General features: G+C 33.7%; 1 protein-coding gene across 3 annotated transcripts in view; it reads right to left on the reverse strand.

The window, feature by feature from the left end:
• Cep290 (centrosomal protein 290) overlaps positions 1-20,372 on the reverse strand; it is a 93,614-nt gene that overhangs the window by 1,870 nt on the left and 71,372 nt on the right. For all 3 annotated transcript variants that reach the window (XM_047548700.1, XM_047548698.1, XM_047548699.1), the window contains 9 exons: positions 16,552-16,686; positions 15,718-15,804; positions 14,591-14,755; positions 13,974-14,096; positions 12,814-12,986; positions 4,086-4,227; positions 2,927-3,000; positions 2,275-2,369; positions 73-152 (listed from right to left, as the gene is read on the reverse strand). In XM_047548700.1, coding sequence (XP_047404656.1) covers positions 73-152; positions 2,275-2,369; positions 2,927-3,000; positions 4,086-4,227; positions 12,814-12,986; positions 13,974-14,096; positions 14,591-14,755; positions 15,718-15,804; positions 16,552-16,686 — 1,074 coding nt within the window. The remainder of the gene's footprint in view (positions 1-72; positions 153-2,274; positions 2,370-2,926; positions 3,001-4,085; positions 4,228-12,813; positions 12,987-13,973; positions 14,097-14,590; positions 14,756-15,717; positions 15,805-16,551; positions 16,687-20,372) is intronic.

The raw sequence follows: 20,372 nt of genomic DNA on the forward strand, positions 1-20,372 counted from the left end.
AAAGATGGTGATTGTAAACTATTTTTCACAAAACATTTATAATACTAAAATTAGACATAAATATCTAATTACCTTCAAATGCTGCTTTTCTAAATCTGATATTTTGATCTGTGTTTCTAGGTCTTTTATTTGTTCCTTTAGTTGATCAGCATCTGCAAAAAAAGTTATAGAAATTAGACTCACTTTTTCCCAACATAAAGGATTTGATTTAGAAAATAAGCAGAAAACTCATGTAACCTAGAGCCTTGAAAGTAGGGCTAAATGGTTGAAACTTTTTCAGGCTTGTAAATACAATTTTTTAGAATTGTTAGGCATCGTCATTCCATAGAAACCAAAGAGAAAAGGAATCTGCCAGGAGTTAGAAGTGAAGATTAAGGCTAATTTTTCAAATAGAAGCAATTTATATTTTTCAGAGAAAAATCCTACAACCAATACAATTTGTTAGGTACTAAAAGTACATCAGAAAAGCAGACTACTAGGTAAGTGGCTAAAACCATAAGCTGGCCCAATGTTCCTTCTATCCCATAAGCACTGCTACTCCATATAGGTCAACTCACATTTAGTTTGCCACTAATACGTGCACAACACCCTAGGCAGGGTGTTTGATACAACAAAAAAAAAATCAGACATAGCCCTGATATTTTGGTAGGAAAACAAAAACACACACACAAAGGTTTTCATTTATTGGATCTACTACTCATGTTAACAGATCAATAGGCAAATGGACTTTTTAATCCCACCTTTCCTAGATATAGACCACTTTTTAAATACTACACATACTGTGTCAAGTCACATGCAACTGCTGAAAGGTAAAATTTTTAATGATAAAGTCTGAGAAAATAATAGCAAACAAATGTGCATGACTCAAGCATACTGTGTTAAGGTGCCCTTGGAATGATCCCCTATGTATAACTAGGAGAAGAATAGAGATTAAAAAGGCTGAGGAAAAAATATTTTGTTACAGGATTCTGTTAAGTAGAAGCCATTTTCCTTTGGAAGGCACAGCAAAATCATACTTTTAAAGATTTCCTCAGTTTTGCAGAAAGTGCTAAGATATTGTAAGTTGATTTTAATCAGTGGACTATTTTACATAGTAAAATAGTATTACATAGATTGGTGGTTAAATAATGCAGGAAGAAGTGAATATTATGTATGGCATCTTCCAAGAGCTATTTAAATGACCCCATACAGTTTTGATAGTAATTTTGAAATGCCATAAGTTTGTTTAATTTTGAGGCTTAACAATTAATAAAATATGACAGACATCTTTGTCCCTTTCACATAGGAAGTTTGCAATAAAAGGGCTCACATTCCTTGAGAACACAGTTTAGAAAAAATGGCATGTCCACAGCATTCAACAGGTCTTTTGCACTAGGTCTGGTCTAGTACAGTTCAAGCTGACTACTATTAGAGATATATCAAGAGATTAATACATGTATTTTCATTTACCAAGAGGCACTGCTGCATAGTAGTTAAGGGCAGGGAATAGCAAGGAACTTTGACATTTTGTAGAATTAGGTTTTAATCTTGCCTCTGTCACTATCTAGCTGCTCTAAACCTGGAGACTGGTTGTCAACCCTGAATCTGCTTATCACATGAAAAATGATGATAACACAACTTGTAGGCTATAAGAATAAAGTAGAATACTTGTAGAGCACTTAGCATAGTGTCTGGTACAAGTCACACATGGCAGCTTTACTACACAGTATCATCAGAGCTATATGATAAGATACATGAAATAGATTGTTCAGATAAAAATTGATACAATCCTTTCATGCAAAATTTGGCACTTCCATCAAGTTATTAAATAATGGAACCAATAGGTTAGGCAGTTCACAGAATTAGTTTATAATTAGCAGAAACAAACTAAATGTCCATCAAAAGGTAAATGGCTAAATGTATCCATGCAATAATTGTGATTATAAAAAATAATAAAAGAATGAGATAGATTTGTATATAGAACTCAAAAGATGTCCATGATAAATTATTAAAGACAACAGGCTGGAAATGTGGTATGAATTCAATTTTATACCATCCTTTAAGAAAATATTTATACACATACAAACAAAATAATATAATGCCTGTTCTCTTCATTTACAGCAGTCATATTCTTTTAAGTTGGCACAAACAGCATTGAGAATCACTACTGCTATGGGAAGCATGTACATACATGTATCTCATTTTATATAGACAAATATCAGAAAAATGAACAAACAAAAAAGGCAAACACTAATAAAAAAAATTGGGGTAGCTAAGTCTTATAAAATACATTACCAGGTGTGGTGCTTTCAACTCCACTTTGGTCCTTGTTATCTTCTATCTGATGGATTAATTCTGCTTTTTCTTTATTCAGCTGATTATTAGCTAATCTAAAACAATGACAATGTGTTCAAAAAAAAGATACATTGCTCCACAAAATACATGGACATTCCTTATCAATTTAGTGATGTACAATACCCAAAATGTGCTAGTTACCAAGGTAAATATCTATTCTCTAAGCTGCAATGTCCCCATTGTCTAACAGAGCACAGAATCAAATGTCTTCATGTTTTTCTTAATATATGACCCAATTTTTTTTAAGAGTTTTCTTATGACAAGAGCCCAATGTAAGTAGGCTATAGAAACTCCTGAAGGTAAATAATTACTTGTTCCTTCTTTCATTAGTATTTGCCTCTGGGACACTAAAGTTTAATTCCATCTGTGCTGTTAAGAAAGTTTAATTACAAACTGGCCCCTTATTTTTCAGTATCTAGTATGTAAAAGATGAACTGCCTGGTATTGGAAGGATGAAATAAGGACCTAATGAACTTATCAGGCAGCCCAGTTGAAAGACCCCTTGTCTCTAGCTGTAGGAACCTAGTTATTTAAAAAATAATAACTTTAAAAACAAAGTAAAAGAAACAAGTCATATGAACACAGAACATACCTAAGAACTTGAAGTTCCCGTTTAAGGTCTTGCTCTGTCTCAGTACCTTCAGGAACATGTTTGAGAATTTCAATCTTTAGAAGATAAAATTTAGCACATAAATATGAGCTTTATAAACACATTTTTAATAAAGTAGAATATTAAAAGTTGGGTTTTAATGACACATTTCTATTTCTTTTTATTATTCATTCGTTCAACAATTATTAACTACTGCATGCCAGGTACTGGTCAAGATAGAGAGGATATCTCAGTGATTTAACAGTCAAAGTCCCCTCTTGCATGATCCTTTTAGTGAAGACAATAAGCATGTGATAATGATATGTTATGTAATAACAATGCCAGATTGCAGAAAGAACTATGAAGAAAAATAATCCAGGATAAGAGAGCAGTGATGGAAGGTAGTATACGATTACGGTTAGAGAAGGTCTCTCTGAGAAGCCTCCATTTAAGCAGAGGCACATGAAGTATGGGAATGGGCTATGATAATTGGGTGTTTTAAACAAAGGAACATTTGAAAAGATTTGAACTTTAAGTTTGGTTTGTTCAAAGATTCAAGGGAAAGTATGTGGCTAAAACACTGAATTAAGGAGAAAGCAGATGAGAGTGAAGGAAAAAAAATAGGTGGCACATGTCTTTATAGGCTATGACAAATATTTTACTATAAAGCTTTATTCTAGAGTGATGGAAAACTACTGGAAGATTTTGGGTGTGGTACTGCTGTAATACTTTCAAATGATTATTTGACATCCATGTGAAAAACAGATCAGAGATATGGAGGAGGTGAAATGACATGAGGATAAAACTAAGACACCAGTTAGGAAATTACTATAATCATTCAGTTATGAGATAATTACTTGAATAATAATTACTAGAATGGTAGTGATGAAGATGCTGCATAGTAATCTTATTGGGAACACATTTTGAAAATACAGCTGAAATGATTTAATCATGAAAAAGATGTGAGGAATGAGAAGGAATGAAGTCAATGATGATACAGTTTTTGTCTTACAAAAATGAATGAAATGGTAGTGCCATTCAGTTAGATGGGACTTCTAGGGAGGAATTATCAAGAGTTGTTTTTTCTACTTCACACAATGCAAGGAATCTCTTGAGAATTAATGCATTATTTTATCATATAAAGAAAAATCACACTGCATGCCTGTTGTTCGAGGTCTTCATTATATTTCTTAACTTTCTGTTCTCTCTCTGTTGCTTCTCTTACAAGCTGTTTAAGGTCAGTGATGCTTTGATTCTTTTTGGCAATATCAGCTTCCAATTCTTTCAACTTCGTTTCATACATTCTATAAGAAATAGGATAAATATGGCACATAGCTTTTCTTACTCAAGTGAGTTCGAATTATCACACTAAAAATAAGAATCTTACTACCCATAGTCTCCTAGGAGGATTTCTTCTTTAAAAGATTACATAAATATTGAGCATTAAAAGGTTATGACAAGAGGGGCAAGGGAAGTATTCCAGTTCATACATATACTTGTGTGCACAGGGCCCTGAAGAGCTTGTAGGTCCACACTAGGACTATGGGAACAGAGGCAGAAGCCATAGGCAGGACTGCTAGCATCCATGAGGTCATTCTGAGGTGGGCAAGAATGAGAATATCAATGCAGTGAAAGGCAAAAGGGGTGTCAGTATACCAACTCTAACTTCATTAACACACACTGTTGCACTTGAATTTGGAGCTTCACATTTTTCAAAGTATGATTCCTGAATGAAGCACTTTTGACTTTAGAAAATTTTATATTTTATATTTTTCTTCTATTGCACATCCAGATTTAATAAATTAAACATGTAAATTAAAAAGGCAAAGGCAAGAGAGAAGTATCCCTAATTCATAGTTTAGCTAATTAGAGAATTTAGATGTTTCCCAAGATTATACATAAGGATGAATCCTGAATTTGACCCCTATAAAAATGGAAAATTAATATTTTTCAGTCATAAAACAAGAAAATACAAATGCATGACTGATGTGATCCTACAATATGTATAATCAGAAAAATGAGAGATTACACTCCATTTATGTATGTCAAAATATACAAATGCATTCTACTGTCATGTACAACTAATTAGAACAAATAAAATTTAAAATTAAAAAAAACAGACTTCATTTAGAAGGAACAAATTATTCAAAAGCATAGCTCATAGTAATAGTGCATGATGGGGGAGGGATGAAGCTTATAAAAATATAATAGTCCAAATGGATTTGTAACCATCAAGAAAATGATTCATAGTTCAGAAGAAGTGTTTGAAGTCTGCTTCAATGGAAATTTTTAAAAAATTAAGTCACATAGTTGTACAGGCATACCTAAAGGAATACAATGCTTATAATACTCAAACTTCTCCAGAGAAAGGAAAAAAACCCTGAAATGCCTTAAGCTAATTTTAAAAGCAAGTACTGCTTTGGCAATAAAATCTGATAAGAACAGTAAACGAAAGGAAAGTTATGGTTGTCTAAATATATTCAAATAGTTTTTAATAGACCTTAGAAACTTAAATTAGGAGGGAATATTCTTAACTCGACAAGGACTATCTACCAAATATTTGCCAAAGGTGAATAATGGTGATCAGAAGTTTACTCCTTCACTTCTTCCATTTCTTTGTTCAAAAGTCACCCAGGCACAGAAGCCTTTTCCAATCACCCTATCTAAAATAGTCCCCACATAACCCTGGACTGTCCCAGCCATGGGTGCCAAAAGTACTCTCTAAATAGCTTCACTGACTTGGATGTATACTATCATTTCTAGACCTTAGGAAATTTAGGTGGGTGGGATGGGAGCAAGATAAAGATTTAGGGAACTTGAAGATCAAGAATCAGAATGAGGGGATTTCTAGCGCTGGCCCAGCCCTACACAGATGCCGCTGCTGTGGCTCCCCATCTACCATTGTGTTGGGATGCCTCTACTGCCATCCTGGATTATACCTGATGCCTACACTGCCATCTTTAGTTGAGGCAGCTTCCATTCCGGGACACCTGCTGGAGACTAGAAGCTCATTATCAAGGTACCTACAGGTTAGCTGCTACAGAGGCCACCAACTTGGGACATGGCTGCTTACATCCAGGGATATCAACCAGGTCCTGAAAGATCATCAACAAGCGCCTTCAGGCTTGGCTGAATCTGAGGTATCCCTGCTAGGTGTGCTAATAGTCACTCACCATCTTGTTGCAGAGGGAGGAGAGATCCTTGCAGGAGGTCAATAGGTGGGAAAAGGGTGTGAGAGTATCTTGATCCTGGCTCATCCAGGCAACCAGCCCAGCACCCACTGGGATCCCAGAGATAACTCGGAAGCACTTGTTGGGACCTGACATCAGCCTGGCCCACGACTCCACTGAGCACCTGGTCCCACTGGCTTGGCAACCAACAGAGCCCTCCAGTTCCTCAATCCCCAGTCTCCCAACCATCCTCTGGTCACCAACTGGCCCAGTGCCTGCAGCTACATGGCTGGCACACAGCTTTCAATGCCTGGTCCTGATCTGCTAAATGCAGAACAATTTCCCTAGATAGGTTCAGAGATCCTGGTGCTCAGTCCTTAGGACCTCCAGGTAGAGAGGTTCCTAAGGAGACTGGGAAGTTGAAAGGGCAGGGACAGAAGAGATACAATTTAGAGACTAAATTAGAGACCAGGAATCGTGGGGTCCACCAGTGAGGGAAGGGGCTAAGACCAGGTTACTGTGTCACATGAGTGGACCACAAAGGAGCATCCTGGGGTGCAGTCTTCCAGAGAAACTGGCAAATGCTATACCCTGCCTCCAGGAGTCCCTCCTCCAAGTCTAATGCTTCTACTGTTATCATCCAGAGGGTGGAGTTACCAGCAAACCCAGACAACCCTGCCTATCACAAGAGAAGAAAGGCAGAGAAGATAGTGAACTCTAATAGAAATAGTTGTTCAATTTTCCCTTCAGGCTCTTTTGTTTTTAACTTTTCCCCATTTTCTTTTGTTTTTGTTTTTACATTTTTAATTAATTTCCCACGCTCACAACCCCATCATCTTTGAAATCAAGTACCCTTCATGCATTAGGCTATGGAAGATGGGGAGCTTCGAATGATATGTTACAGTTAAGTTGTAGATTTTTAAAAAATTATTTTTCTCACTCTATTTTCCTCCTATATATCTATTTCCTCGAAGTCTCTTTCTCCCTTTTGTCATGGTAACAACCAAATTCTTTTGACTCCACTTTCACACTTTTATGATCTACTACCTCTATATTTTCACTTCTTACCTCATTAACGTTACATCCTTCCACTCCCCCATCCTTTGTCCACCCATTAGAAAATGCAGACTTTACTGTAAACCTATTGTTTATTCAGTAGATAATAATTGAAATCATCATCTCTGTTTATTACGACAAAACTGTTAATATCTTAACAGGGGCTATTTGGTTTAAGGATGCATATTGTTTGTATTGGGTGCTGCTAATATTATCTCCCCCTTAAAGGTAAGGTATTGGAAATCTGCAGAGACACTATAATCCTATAGGGGGGAAACTGTAATATCTCAGATCCATGCTGCTAGAGGGAAAGACACGCAAACAAGATGAAAAAATCAGGGAAGAAAGCACCCCAAACCAAGAAGCTATATTAATAGAATCCACTGAGAGCACAGTAGAAGAAATGTCAGAAGGAGTTCAGAACGTACACAATTAAAATGATCTGTGAAGTAAGGGATGATATAAGAGAGCAAATGTAGGCAATGAAAGATCACTACAATAAACAATTAAAAGAGCAAATGCAGGAAGCAAAAGATTATTTCAATAAAGAGATAATAGATTTTGAAAAAAACAAACAAAACCTTGAAATGAAGGAAACAATAAACCAAATTACAAACTCAATGGAAAGCATCACCAACAGACTAGATCACTTGAAAGACAGAACCTTAGACAATGAAGATGAAATATGTATTCATGAAAATAAAGTTGACCATACAGAGAAGATGGTAAGAAATCATGATCAGAGCCTCCAAAAATTATGGGACAACATGAAAAGATCAAATTTAAAAATTACTGGGATTGAGAATTAGAGATACAAATCAAAGGAATAAACAATTTATTCAATAAAACATTATCAGAAAATTTCCCAAACTGAAGAATGAAATGGAAAATCAAATACAAGAAAGTTACAGAACACTAAATGTACAAAATTACAACAGATCCACACCAAGGCACATTATAATGAAAATACCCAACATACAAAATAAAGATAGAATTTTAAAGGCTGCAAAAGAAAAGGATGAGATTACATATGGGGGAAACCAATAAGGATATCAGCAGATTACTCAACCAAGACACTGAAAGCTAGGAGGGCCTGAAACAACATATTTCAAGCTCTGAAAGAACATGAGTGCCAACCAAGAATCTTATATCCAGCAAAACTAACTTTCCCATTTGATGATGAAATAAAATCCTTCCATGACAAACGAAAGCTAAAAGAATTTACAAATAGAAAGTCTGCACTATGGAACATTCTCAGCAAAATATTCCATGAGGAGAAAATGAAAAACAACAATGAAAGTCAGCAAAGGGAGGAACTACCCTAAAGGAAAAGTCAATCAAAGGAGAAACCAAGTCAAGTTAAAAACAAAAAATAAGTCAAAATGACTGGGACTACAAATCATATCTCAGTAATAACCCTGAATGTTAATGACCTAAAGTCATTATTCAAAAGACATAGACTGGCATATTGAATTAAGAAAAAAAAAAGACCCAACAATATGCTGCCTTCAAGAAACTAATCTCATAGGAAAACACCGCCACAGAGTGAAGGTGAAAAGATGGGGAAAAACCATGTGGGCTCTGAAAAAGCAGGGGTTTCCATCTCATATCAGATAAAGTGGACTTTGAACCAAGGTTAGCCAAAAAGGATAAGGAAGGACATTTCATACTGCTTGTGGGACACATAAATTAACAAGACATAACAATCGTACATATTCATGCCCCTAATAATAGAGCATCAATGTATGTCAAACAAACCCTTCTCAATTTCAGGAACCAAATAGACCACAACTACAATAATACTGGGTGACTTTAACATGCCTCTTACCACTGGATAGATCTTCCAAACAAAACCTGAACAAAGAAACCACAGAACTCAATAACACAATCAATAATTTAGACTTAATAGACATACATAGAATATTCCATCCATCAACAAGCACATGGATCCTTCTCTAAAACAGACCATACGTTATACCACAAAGCAGCCTTTAGTACATATAAAAAAAATAGAGATACTACCTTGTATTCTATCTCTAATAGAGATACTACCTTGTATTCATAATGGAGTAAAATTAGGAAAACCACTCCATTCAGAATAGCTTCAAAAAATAAAATAAAATAAAATACTTGGGAATCAATCTAACAAAAGAGGTGAAAGACCTCTACAATGAAAACTACAGAACCTAAAGAAAGAAATTAAAGAATTCCTTAGAAGATGGAAAGATCTCCCATGTTCTTGGATAGAATTAATACTGTCAAAATGGCCATACTACCAAAAGTACTATATAGATTCAATGAATTCCAATTAAAATCCCAATGACATACCCTCCACGAAATAGACAAAGCAATCATGAAGTTCATTTGGAAGAATAAGAGACCCAGAATAGCAAAGTAATCCTTAGCAGGAACAATGAAGCAGGAGATATCACAATACCAGACCTTAAACTATACTACAGAGCAATAATAACAAAAATGGTATGGTAATGGCACAAAAATAGACAGGTAGACCAATGGTACAGAATAGAAGACACAGAGACAAACCCACATAAATACAATTATCTCATATTAGACAAAGGTGCCAAAAACATAAAAAGAAGCAAAGATAACCTCTTCAACAAATGGTGCTGGGAAAATTGAAAATCCATATGCAGCAAAATGAAATTAAGCTCCTATCTCTCACCCTGCACAACTCAAAATGGATCAAGGACCTAGAAATTAGACCAGAGATCCTACACCAAATAGAAGATAAAGTAGACCCAAATCTTCATCTTGTCGGCATAGGACCAGATTTCCTTAACAAGTCTCCCAAAGCACAAGATATGAAAGCAAGAATCAATGAATGGGATGGGTTCAACCTACAAAGCTTCTCGCAGTAAAGGAATCAAAAATGTGAAGAGAGAGCCTACAGAATTGGAGAAAATCTTTACCACACGTACTTCAGATAGAGCACTAATCTCCAGAATTTATAAAGAACTCAAAAAACTTAACACCAAAAATACAAATAACTCAATCAATAAATGGGCTAAGGAACTGAACAGACACTTCACATAAGATATACAAGCAATCAACAAATATATGAAAAAAGTTCAACATCTCTAGTAATTAGAGAATACAAATCAAAACTACCCTAAGATTTCATCTCACTCCAATTAGGATGGATATTATCAAGACTACAAGCAACAACAGGTGTTGGCAAGGATGTGGGGGAAAAGGTACATTCATGCATTGCTGGTGAGTTTGCAAATTTGTTTGCCACTCTGGAAAGCAGTATGGAGATTCCTTAGAAAACATGGAATGGAACCACCAGCTATCCCACTCTTTGGCCTATACCCAAAGGACTTAAAATCTGCATGCTACAGTGACAGAGCCACATCAATGTTTACAGCAGCTCAATTCAAAATAGCTAGATTTTAGAATCAAACTAGATGCCCTTCAATAGATGATAAAGAAACTGTGGTATATATACACAATCGAATATTACTCAGCCATAAAGAATAATAAAATTATGGCATTTGCAGGTAAATGGATGGAGTTGGAGAATATCATGCTAAGTGAAATAAGCCAATCTTCAAATACCAAAGGTGAATGTGATAAGTAGATGCTGACACATAATGCAGGGGAGGCGGGATAAGGAAGAATGGAGGAACATTGGCAAAGTGTAGAGAAAAATAAGGGGAAGGGAAGAAAGATGGTGGAATAAGACAAACATCATTACCCTAGGTACATGTATGATTACATGAATGGTGTGACTCTATATCATGTACAACCAGAGATGAAATGTACTCTGCAACAAATAAAAATGCATTCTGCTACCATGTATAATTAAATAGAACAAATAAATTTAAAAAGAAAAGAATCAGAATGAGGTTTATCTCTGTCAAGAAGCTACTACCTGGACTTGTTTTTTCTTCAAACTGGTTTATTAGAGACATCCTCTATGGTTAGTTACTTGTACAGTTCTCAGAATAAAAACACATAAGTGAAATAAAATAAAGTCATTTTCAATTATGGTTAAGTCTCATTCCAACTGTTCACAAATTGTATTAACTCTTTTATCCTAACAATTTCTTTTATAGCCTCAAAGAGCCCTTCTAGAAAAAAATGGGGGTTATCTTCTCCACGGATGAAAATGACTTAAGCCCACAAAGGTATGCACAATTCAGTCAAGGTCATAGTAATTAGGTCTATCTAAGCCATGGAAGCTACCTGGCTCTCAAGGAACCCAGGCAAGGTAACTTTGTAGAAGTAACACACAGTGTGTAGCACAGAATCTGGGAGTAGCAGGTACAGAATAAATATCTGTTGAACAAATAAATCTCAATGTAACTCAAAATTCTTTCTGAGACCTTATGTGATTACAGAAGAAAAAAGGAATGACCAAGAAATGAACACAAAGTCACAGCTGGGGTCCAAGAAGGAAAAACAGGACACTTTTTCCCTTCTTTGTATCACAATTGATATTTTCACCCTGATTCTCACCTTCTGACTTGATAAGGTATCAGAACAGGAACCAAGGATCACAGAGCCTTCTGGCCTTCTCTTAATGTGCCTGCTTATTAACCTTTCTCTTTTCTCCTTACACTTGGCTGATGGGGCAAATACAGTGCAACCAGCCACTGTGGGACTTGCTGTAGTCTAACATTGCTGTGAGTTCCATCCTATTTCTAGTGATGGTGGGTGCCAACCTGTCCCCCATCAAGGTCATTCTGAAGAGCAGGCAAGGCAGATGTAGACTTCAAAAAGGTAAGGACATATGGAATTATAAAGATGTGTTTGCCTTCTGAATGGGAGCAGTAAATGTGCTGATGACAAAGAATATAACTTCAGACAGGAAAACTTTGCTGGAAAAGGACAAAGGTGGGATCCTATTGGTCACTAACTTCCAGACTTCTTGAGTTGGAAATGACAATGACACCAGAGCCTTTTAGCAACTTATCATAGTCATGATGAACCATCCATGGTGACGGCATCATATGAATTAGTTTCACAGGCAGAAATCCCATATACTTACAGAAAAGGTTCACGGGGTGGGAAAAAAAAATTGAGTACCAAAAACCAGAGGCCAGAAACACTTAAGCTGATGCTGCATTTATCTACTGGGGCTATCTGAAGAGAAAGTTGTCTAGTATTTAACTTGAAACAGTACTGTAGCTCAGTCTAGATCCTGTATGTCACAGACTGACAAGATAGCTCAAATGTTTCTAGCTCATACTTGAAATAGAAAATGAACAACAATCAAGAATCTGATGCTGCATTTGCCTAGTTGCACAAGGCCCTGGGTTCAGTTTCCAACATTGCAAAACAAAAACGGAAGCTGAGACTACAGTTGAAGAAGAGCAGCACTCAGGAAAAGTTGGTTAGCACTTGCCCAGGCTCAAAGCTGACAGCAACTTTATGATGCGCAACCAGCTCCAAGGTCTTAGCCTAGCCCCAGGTTCTGCTCTGTTCTATTCCCTGCCATCAAAACTAGTTAAATGTTTTAAAGAAAAAAAGATTTTCTGGAAATGCTAGGATGACTAAAATAGAGTATTATGCTAAAGTAAATAAAATATTATTCATCAGGAAAACTCTAAACACTCAGAATAAGGTCATCCTTAAATCAATGACACCAGAATCAGAAGTGATTAAATGCTGGGTAAATTTTGAAATATTTGGTCCTACCTGGTAACAACAATTGACTTCCAGCTCTTGCTGTCAGCACCTTCAAGCTGTGGACCTCTACTTTCTGCCAACTGTAATCTCTTACTAATCTCTTCTAGTTGAACAGTCATCTTCTCATTTAAGATCTCTAAATTATTCTTGGCTATCCGTAGTTTCTCTGCAGTTTCAGTTTCCTATCATTAAAAGATAATTAGTACTTTAGAATAAAACATAACACTATTCTCATATATATATATATGTATTTGAAATTACCATTACAAGTTGAAAAACATAAATAACTAAAGTTAAATGCTGATTACATCTGAAATCAAAATTCAATATTTCTTTTCTTCTAAAATAGCAATATGATAATTACAACAAAAGATCATATATATGAGCTCATAGGAATATACTTACAAGTATTTTACTCAAGTGGTTACCTTAAATTTTTCATTGTTTCTCTTAATATTTTTAGAATAATGAGATAGTCTATCTCTTTACACATTTAAGATACTTTGTTTTGCCTTCCTAATACTTAAAGACACATGGCTATAAGCATAAGCCATATGTAAATATCAGATTATTTCTATTCTTATACATGCATATTCAAGGCACAGCATCACTCTGGTCTCACAATGCATTCAGTTACTATTCTAACTAGTTTTAAAACTATTAATTTCAATGTATTCACTAGATCATCCATAAAAATAACAATACCTACTTGCTGAGAACAAGAAATATACTTTGTCATTTAAATAGAAAGAAATCTTATTGTTTAACCAGAGAGTTTCATATACTCCTTACTGGAAATTAGGTATTGTTCTAAGGCATGGGCATAAAGATTAAGTCACTTAAACCCTATAGCAACTCTGTGAGACAGGTATAGTTCTTATTCTCAATCTTACATATGTGGGAACTGAGGAATAAGTAATAGAACTAGGAACTGAATTCACAGTGATTAGCTTTAATTATATTGCCTCTAAATTTACTTTTTTCTATGAGTGTCCTTCAAAGTAATGACAAACATAGAAGCACAATTCCTAAATCTTACTACAATTCCTTAAACCATTTACTATCTACTTTGAATAAATGTTCTCACCAAGGATCTACTTTCAGTTGTCAAGATATACAACTTAACTAGAACAAAAATTAATAGTAATAATCAATCATAAAAGTCATACTTTTTTAAGTTCTTTACGAAGCCTTTCATTTTCAGCAACAATTTTTTCTGTGCCTTTGGTCTTGGATTCATAGTGCATGCTCAACTCACGTCCAAGATGAACTTTTAGTTTTTCTAATTCAGCCTGGTGATTAAAGAAAAAAAAAATCACAACAAGGAAATCAAATAAAAGGAACTTGTAAACTCATAAAATTTAATTCGTTAGTTTTAGAGACTATATTTGATATGATTAAAATTAAGGTCTTTCCTTGAATACTGGTCATCTAGAATGGCAGTTCCCAAATGAATTACACTACAAAAACAACCCTCTCACTATACCTATCTTAGAATATATCATCAAATGATCAGATCGATTGGGACCTTGGGCGTTTATATTTTTAAAAATAGATACAGGTAATTAATCTATGCTACCAGAGAGAAACCAAATTGGTCTTGAAATAAGGAAGATAAGTGGAGCCACTTCTGTAACTATCCTTATCTTTCTCTCCAATTAATTTTTTTTCTGTTTGTATAAAATATGTACATGTATTACAGCCATTTTATAGTATGTTTAAATTTTTCCTAAAAAATTAAAATAGTAAAGTACTCCCATAAAAATTATCATATTAAAAATGTTACCTTTAGCTTTTCATTTTCTAGCTCAATATTAGCCATTTTTTCACTGGTCAGTATTCCTGATGCTCTTTTCAACTGTTCATTTTCTCTTTGGACTTTTTCAACTACTTTTTTCATTAAACCAATAGTTTTTTCTAGCTCTGGGATTGTTTTTCCACTTCTACCAGACTGTAAGAGAATATGCCCATTTATAATTTAACAAACATTTCATAGAATATGATACTGAAGTACCAACAACACAACTGGTTCATTATTGTACTCGTTATTGATAATTCCTAATATTTGATCCCCAAACTTATTAATATATCCTTATAACAACCTGTAAGAATTATAATTTTCACATACAAAAAAACCAAGACTTAGAGAATCTGATATTCCTACAAGCACATGGTTAATAAGTAACAGCTAGTTAGCTTTAATGTCTGATCCACATGAATAAATTCAAATATTCTATTATGTTCTCTCCAATATACCAAAATTTTCTTTATATGGAATAAAATCACAAAATAAAAATTATATTGTTAAATAGCTCATCAGTAATCAAATTTTGACTGCAATTTAAAAGATGCAATTTTCTCTAATAGCCACTGCTTAGAAATTCAACTTCTGTTCAACATAATAGAAGACATCTGAAACAAAAAACCTTGCATAAAGATATCAACAGAGGTAGGCTACCCATTAATAAAAAATAATTTCTTATAATCAAGAACAGTTCATAGTTCAATAAAAGTGTTCATTTTGTTTACATTTTAGTTAGCATTCATGCTATATAGCATGAATAACCCTGATATACAAACTTTTATGTAATTTTAATATATGCTTTCATTAACTAGAAAAGGTCAAATTACATTTTTTTTAAATTTTAATTTTTTAGATCAATATAAAACTAAGTATTTATAGCATACACGTTTTCATTTTTGAAAAATATGTTGCTGATCATCAGCAAGATATTTGCTCTGAATATTTTTCTAATAATACTCTTTGTATTTTAACTGAATCCATCATATATAACATTATTACCAGAATGACTTTTTGAACTATGATTGCTTTCATCTGTTTGTACCACTCACCAACATGAAATCAATGGAGGCCTAAATTTTTGGCCCTGGCTTCCCGAGCAACATACTTACCCCTCTAACATGACCAAGCTTTCGCTCAACTTCAAACTTTCCTTTCTTAAGAAACTCACACATTTCCTTCAAATCTCTTACTTGATTCTGAAAGATAAAATATGTAGCAATCTGACATAATTATTGCCACTGAAAAGGTAAGGCAAACAATTCATCTGAACTAAGAACTTCTTCAACTGTATAGTAAAATTAAGCAACTGGGTTTCTAGACTAATAAGGAATATTCTGAACTAAGACATATGTTCAATTAATAAAAGAGAATTTTGTATATAAACTTTCAAGAAATATTTTCCACACTATTGCCTTAGGGTACAATGCAAATTTGGGGTTAGATCTCTGAAACTGTCCCATAATTTACACATGTAGATCCTTATCCATGTAACACAGAAAGAGAACTGAACTTCTAGCCAAGACAAAGACTCCCATAAATAGGTTAATATATAGGAAATTGAACTTTTAAAAAAACTTATTAAGATCAAAGTAAAGCAAACTTTCTAAAAGGAACAAACTATCCTTATATTTTCAAGTGTGACCATTGCTAGCATTTAACATCAACTTACATAGTATAAATTGACTTAATTTATTTTCTTCCCCAATAGAGCATTTAAGTTTTACCAGTGTATCCCAGTAACTACAAAAGTGTTTGATACAAAGTAGGTCCCCAATAACTCTTAAATAAAAAAAGTATAAAATATATAAAATGTAACAACCATAACATTTTATGAATATGCATTTCATAATGTAATATAAGTAAACATAACAACTAGATGTGTGGTGAAGAAAGGTTATAGGCATTTAATTTTCTTAATAATAATAAAGCACACTAAACTTTACCTTTAGTCTTGGCAAATCTTTATTTGCTTGTTCAAGCTGAAACTTTAGTTCAATATTTTCAGAAGACAACTTCAAGTTTTCCTTCTGCAGCTCCTGTTCTTTTTGACAATGTTCATCTGACTCTATTTCAGAAGTCTTCAGGAAAATAAAATTTGCAATATTTTTTAAGTTTAATAAATTAGAGCTGGATAAGACATACTGAATTAGAAAATATTATATAGAAAGGGAAATTTTTTTTCTTAAGAATATGAAAAAATTGGGGAGTTCTAGAGAAAACTCAAAATAAACAAGTTGGAATATAAAACTTGCACATTAAAAGGTAATATAGTTTCCTTTTATTTAAAATAGGAATCTTCATAAATGTAGTGTGTTTTATACATACTCTCATAATGGTTAAACTAGTTTATGTTGGTTTTGTTACTTCAAAATAAAAGTTGTGTAATTGTTGTTACAGAGTGAATATTGTGTCCCTCCACCCCCAAATTGTATTTTAAATTTTAATTCCAAGTACCCTAAGAATGTGATCGATTTGGAGATAGGGTCTTTAACAAAGTAATTAAATTAAAATGACAGGTCACTAATCCAGTATGACTAGTGTCCTTATCAAAAAGGGAAGTTTGGGAATTTGCAGAGACATGCATACAGGAAAGAGGATCTGAAGACACAGGGAGAAGAGGGTCAGTTATAAGCCAAGAGTTAGGATAGATCTTTCCTGTAAAGTGTTCAGAAAGAAACAACCATGCTCACAACTTGATTTTTGAACATCTATCTTCCAAAACTGTGAGACCATAAATTTCTGTTTTTAAGTCACAGAATCTATAGCAGTTATCCCTTAGTTTCCCCTGGAGACTGGTTTTGGGACCATCCCACCCTCCTCCAATGGACACTAAAATCTGTGGAAGCTCAAGTCCCTTAAATAAGATGGCATATATGCATGTAACACACACATCCTCCTATATATTTTTAAATCATCTCTAGATTATTTATAATACTTAATACAATATAAATGCTATGTAAATAGTTGTTATAATGTATTGCTTAGGGAATAATGACATGAAAAGGAAAGTCTGTACATATTCAGTACATATGCAATTTTTTTCTGAATATTTTTGATCCATTTGGTTGGATGAATCCTTGGATGTGGAATGTGTGTATATGGTGGGCCAATATAGTTTGTTCAGTTATGGCAGCCCAAACTATGCACTCTAGTCTACCAAAAGGAGTGCCTCAATTCCTTCCTTTTTCAGAAAGCTTCTCCTTATTCCTTGAGGTAATTAATTACTCCCTTCTCTGAAATACTTTTGGTTTCTTTGTTATTTCCACAATCTCAGAGTGCTGGGGACTCGAACCCGGGTCTCCAGCATGAGAGGCAGGCACTCTACAAGATGGGCTATATGGCCTTCACTTGAAATACTTTTAATATTACATCTGCATTTCTTTTGGCAAGAATCTACCTTGGGTTATTATTTATGTTCATTTTTACTTCTCATGCTAAACTATAAGGTATTTGAAAGAGAAAACTGTGTTTGATTATTTTTTCTATAAAGAGGATTGATTACCACCTACTTCACAGGATTGTTATGATATCATATGAAATAATTTTGTTACTTAGCCTGGTTTTAGTATTTTTTCCTCAAACTTCCTCTATTGGTTTGAGGGCTTCAATTGGGTTCAATAAAGTCAATATTTCATAGACATTATAGTTTTAAAATATCTCAGTAAATATACCTATTATACATGATTTTATAACAGTGATTCAATTATCAAAATTTGCATATTTGTTACATTTTTATCAAAAAGTAAAGAAACACCATAAATAAATTTTCTTAGGTAAAACACAGTAAAGAAATTACAAAATAGGAAATGGAAAAGTAAAGAAATTTTGGACAGACATTTGATTCTGATGAGGTATGCCTGATGCCAGGAGGACTGTATGTGTTCAAGAGATTAAGGGAATGAGTTATGTATATGCCCACATATATATTAGCAAGAAAAAGAAGACAATTTTGCTGATGTCCAGAGACCACAGCTACATATACCCACTTATTCAGATTACCCAGGCATATACTCTAATTATTCCACAATTAAGTTAACACAAGGCAAATCCCTGACAATTACAAGACTATCAAGTTTTTCAATCTTAGGAATAAAGGCATTAGAGAAGATAACTTTTAAGTTCAGACACGGGAATCTTTAATTCTTGGACTCTAAGCTCTTTTGTTCCATTAACTTTGTCTCTTATATCTGTGGTAGCTATTTGACTCTATGAATGCTAATCACCTATAAAGTACCACTGATTAATAAAAAATATTAAATATCACTCACAGAAGATAGTAAGTATGTGATGAAGATTTTACATGAGAATAATTTCTAAACATATTTCTCACTAAAATATGAATGCAATTACCATATTATATAAGTGAATGTGAATCACTTTTTCTTTTCTATTCTCAGAAAATAAAACAATATACTAGATCATACTGTCCTAATTTTTGGAAAATAAATTTAATTAAACTCTCTATTCATGATAATATAAATGAATTTCTTATATATTGAACTTTATAGGATTTTCCAAGTGTTTTACAGAAGAAAAATTCCACTAAAAGGCATAAACTGCTTAAAATCAAATCCTTTGTGTTTAGGAATTATAGATAATATATATTGGACATCTCAAAATTTCTTATTATCAAGTGAAAAGAAAAAAATTTATGAACCAGGATAAAGAAATGAAGTAAGAATTAAATCACTTTCATCTATTTTCTCTTAGATGTATAATTTTAGGTGATGCTAGGGATGACTGAAACATCAGAGAAAAGACAAAGAAAAAAAGAAACACGTTATCTGATTTCAACTGGAAACAAACTTGTCTTATTCTATATTTCCATATCAGCTGACTGAAAGTAGTATATATACAAAAGTTCAGAAACTAGTTAGACTGAATTTAAAGTCAGATTCTGTTTCTTACATGGTCAATAGAGATACTTATTTTTCAAGCCTCCTATGTAAAATAGGAATAATATTTTGCAAAGTATGAGAAATATACTTAGGTACAGAGTCTAAAACAACACAGGCAATACATGTAAGCTCCGTTTTTGCATTATAAAAAAAAAAGTTATCTATTACCATCCATGGCAAAAATACCACTAGAGGAACCTGCTACATATCATTACAACAAAACTTTCCTGATGTTCGCTGTAATGAGCTTTCACTTGTAAATACAGTGGGCTGAATTAGAAATATCTAAGGCAATACAAACATAAAATGCCTTCTTTCTACTATTCATAAGTACTAAACTGAATGAGGAAATGAAAAACCATTAATTTTGTTAATAATGAAATAATTATTTAAAATTAGGGCTTAAGGAAAAGTCTATTAATAGTTCTTAGGTTTTTTGTTTTGTTTTGTTTTGTTTCTTACAAATCCTACATATTCTGTTCCATTGGTACTATATGTTGCTTAGAATTTGCCATAAAAAAATTTGGCTAACAAAGAAATAAGGAATATGGAATATATTTCATCAGGGACATTTCATTTCTTGGCTAGACTGATAATACCAGTTTCATAATTTGTGAATCATCCACAGCACACTGATTCACTGGCATGATTATGGTCCTCCATAGCAGATTCTCTGGGATTCGTGTAGTTGTGAACCATATCTTCAGCTGTGTGGCCCTCCTTTTCTCATTCTTACCTATCTCATTCTCTTTCTCTTTTTTATGTTCCTGTTTACTATTTAACTAAATGTTCTTGATCAATTTTCTAAACTTCAGGATCTGATGCAGATTCAAAATTTGAGTCAAAATCTCTTGTTACCATTAGTT

The sequence above is a fragment of the Sciurus carolinensis genome, chromosome 4 (genome assembly GCF_902686445.1).
Source record: "Sciurus carolinensis chromosome 4, mSciCar1.2, whole genome shotgun sequence".
Classification (NCBI taxonomy): Eukaryota; Metazoa; Chordata; class Mammalia; order Rodentia; family Sciuridae; genus Sciurus; species Sciurus carolinensis.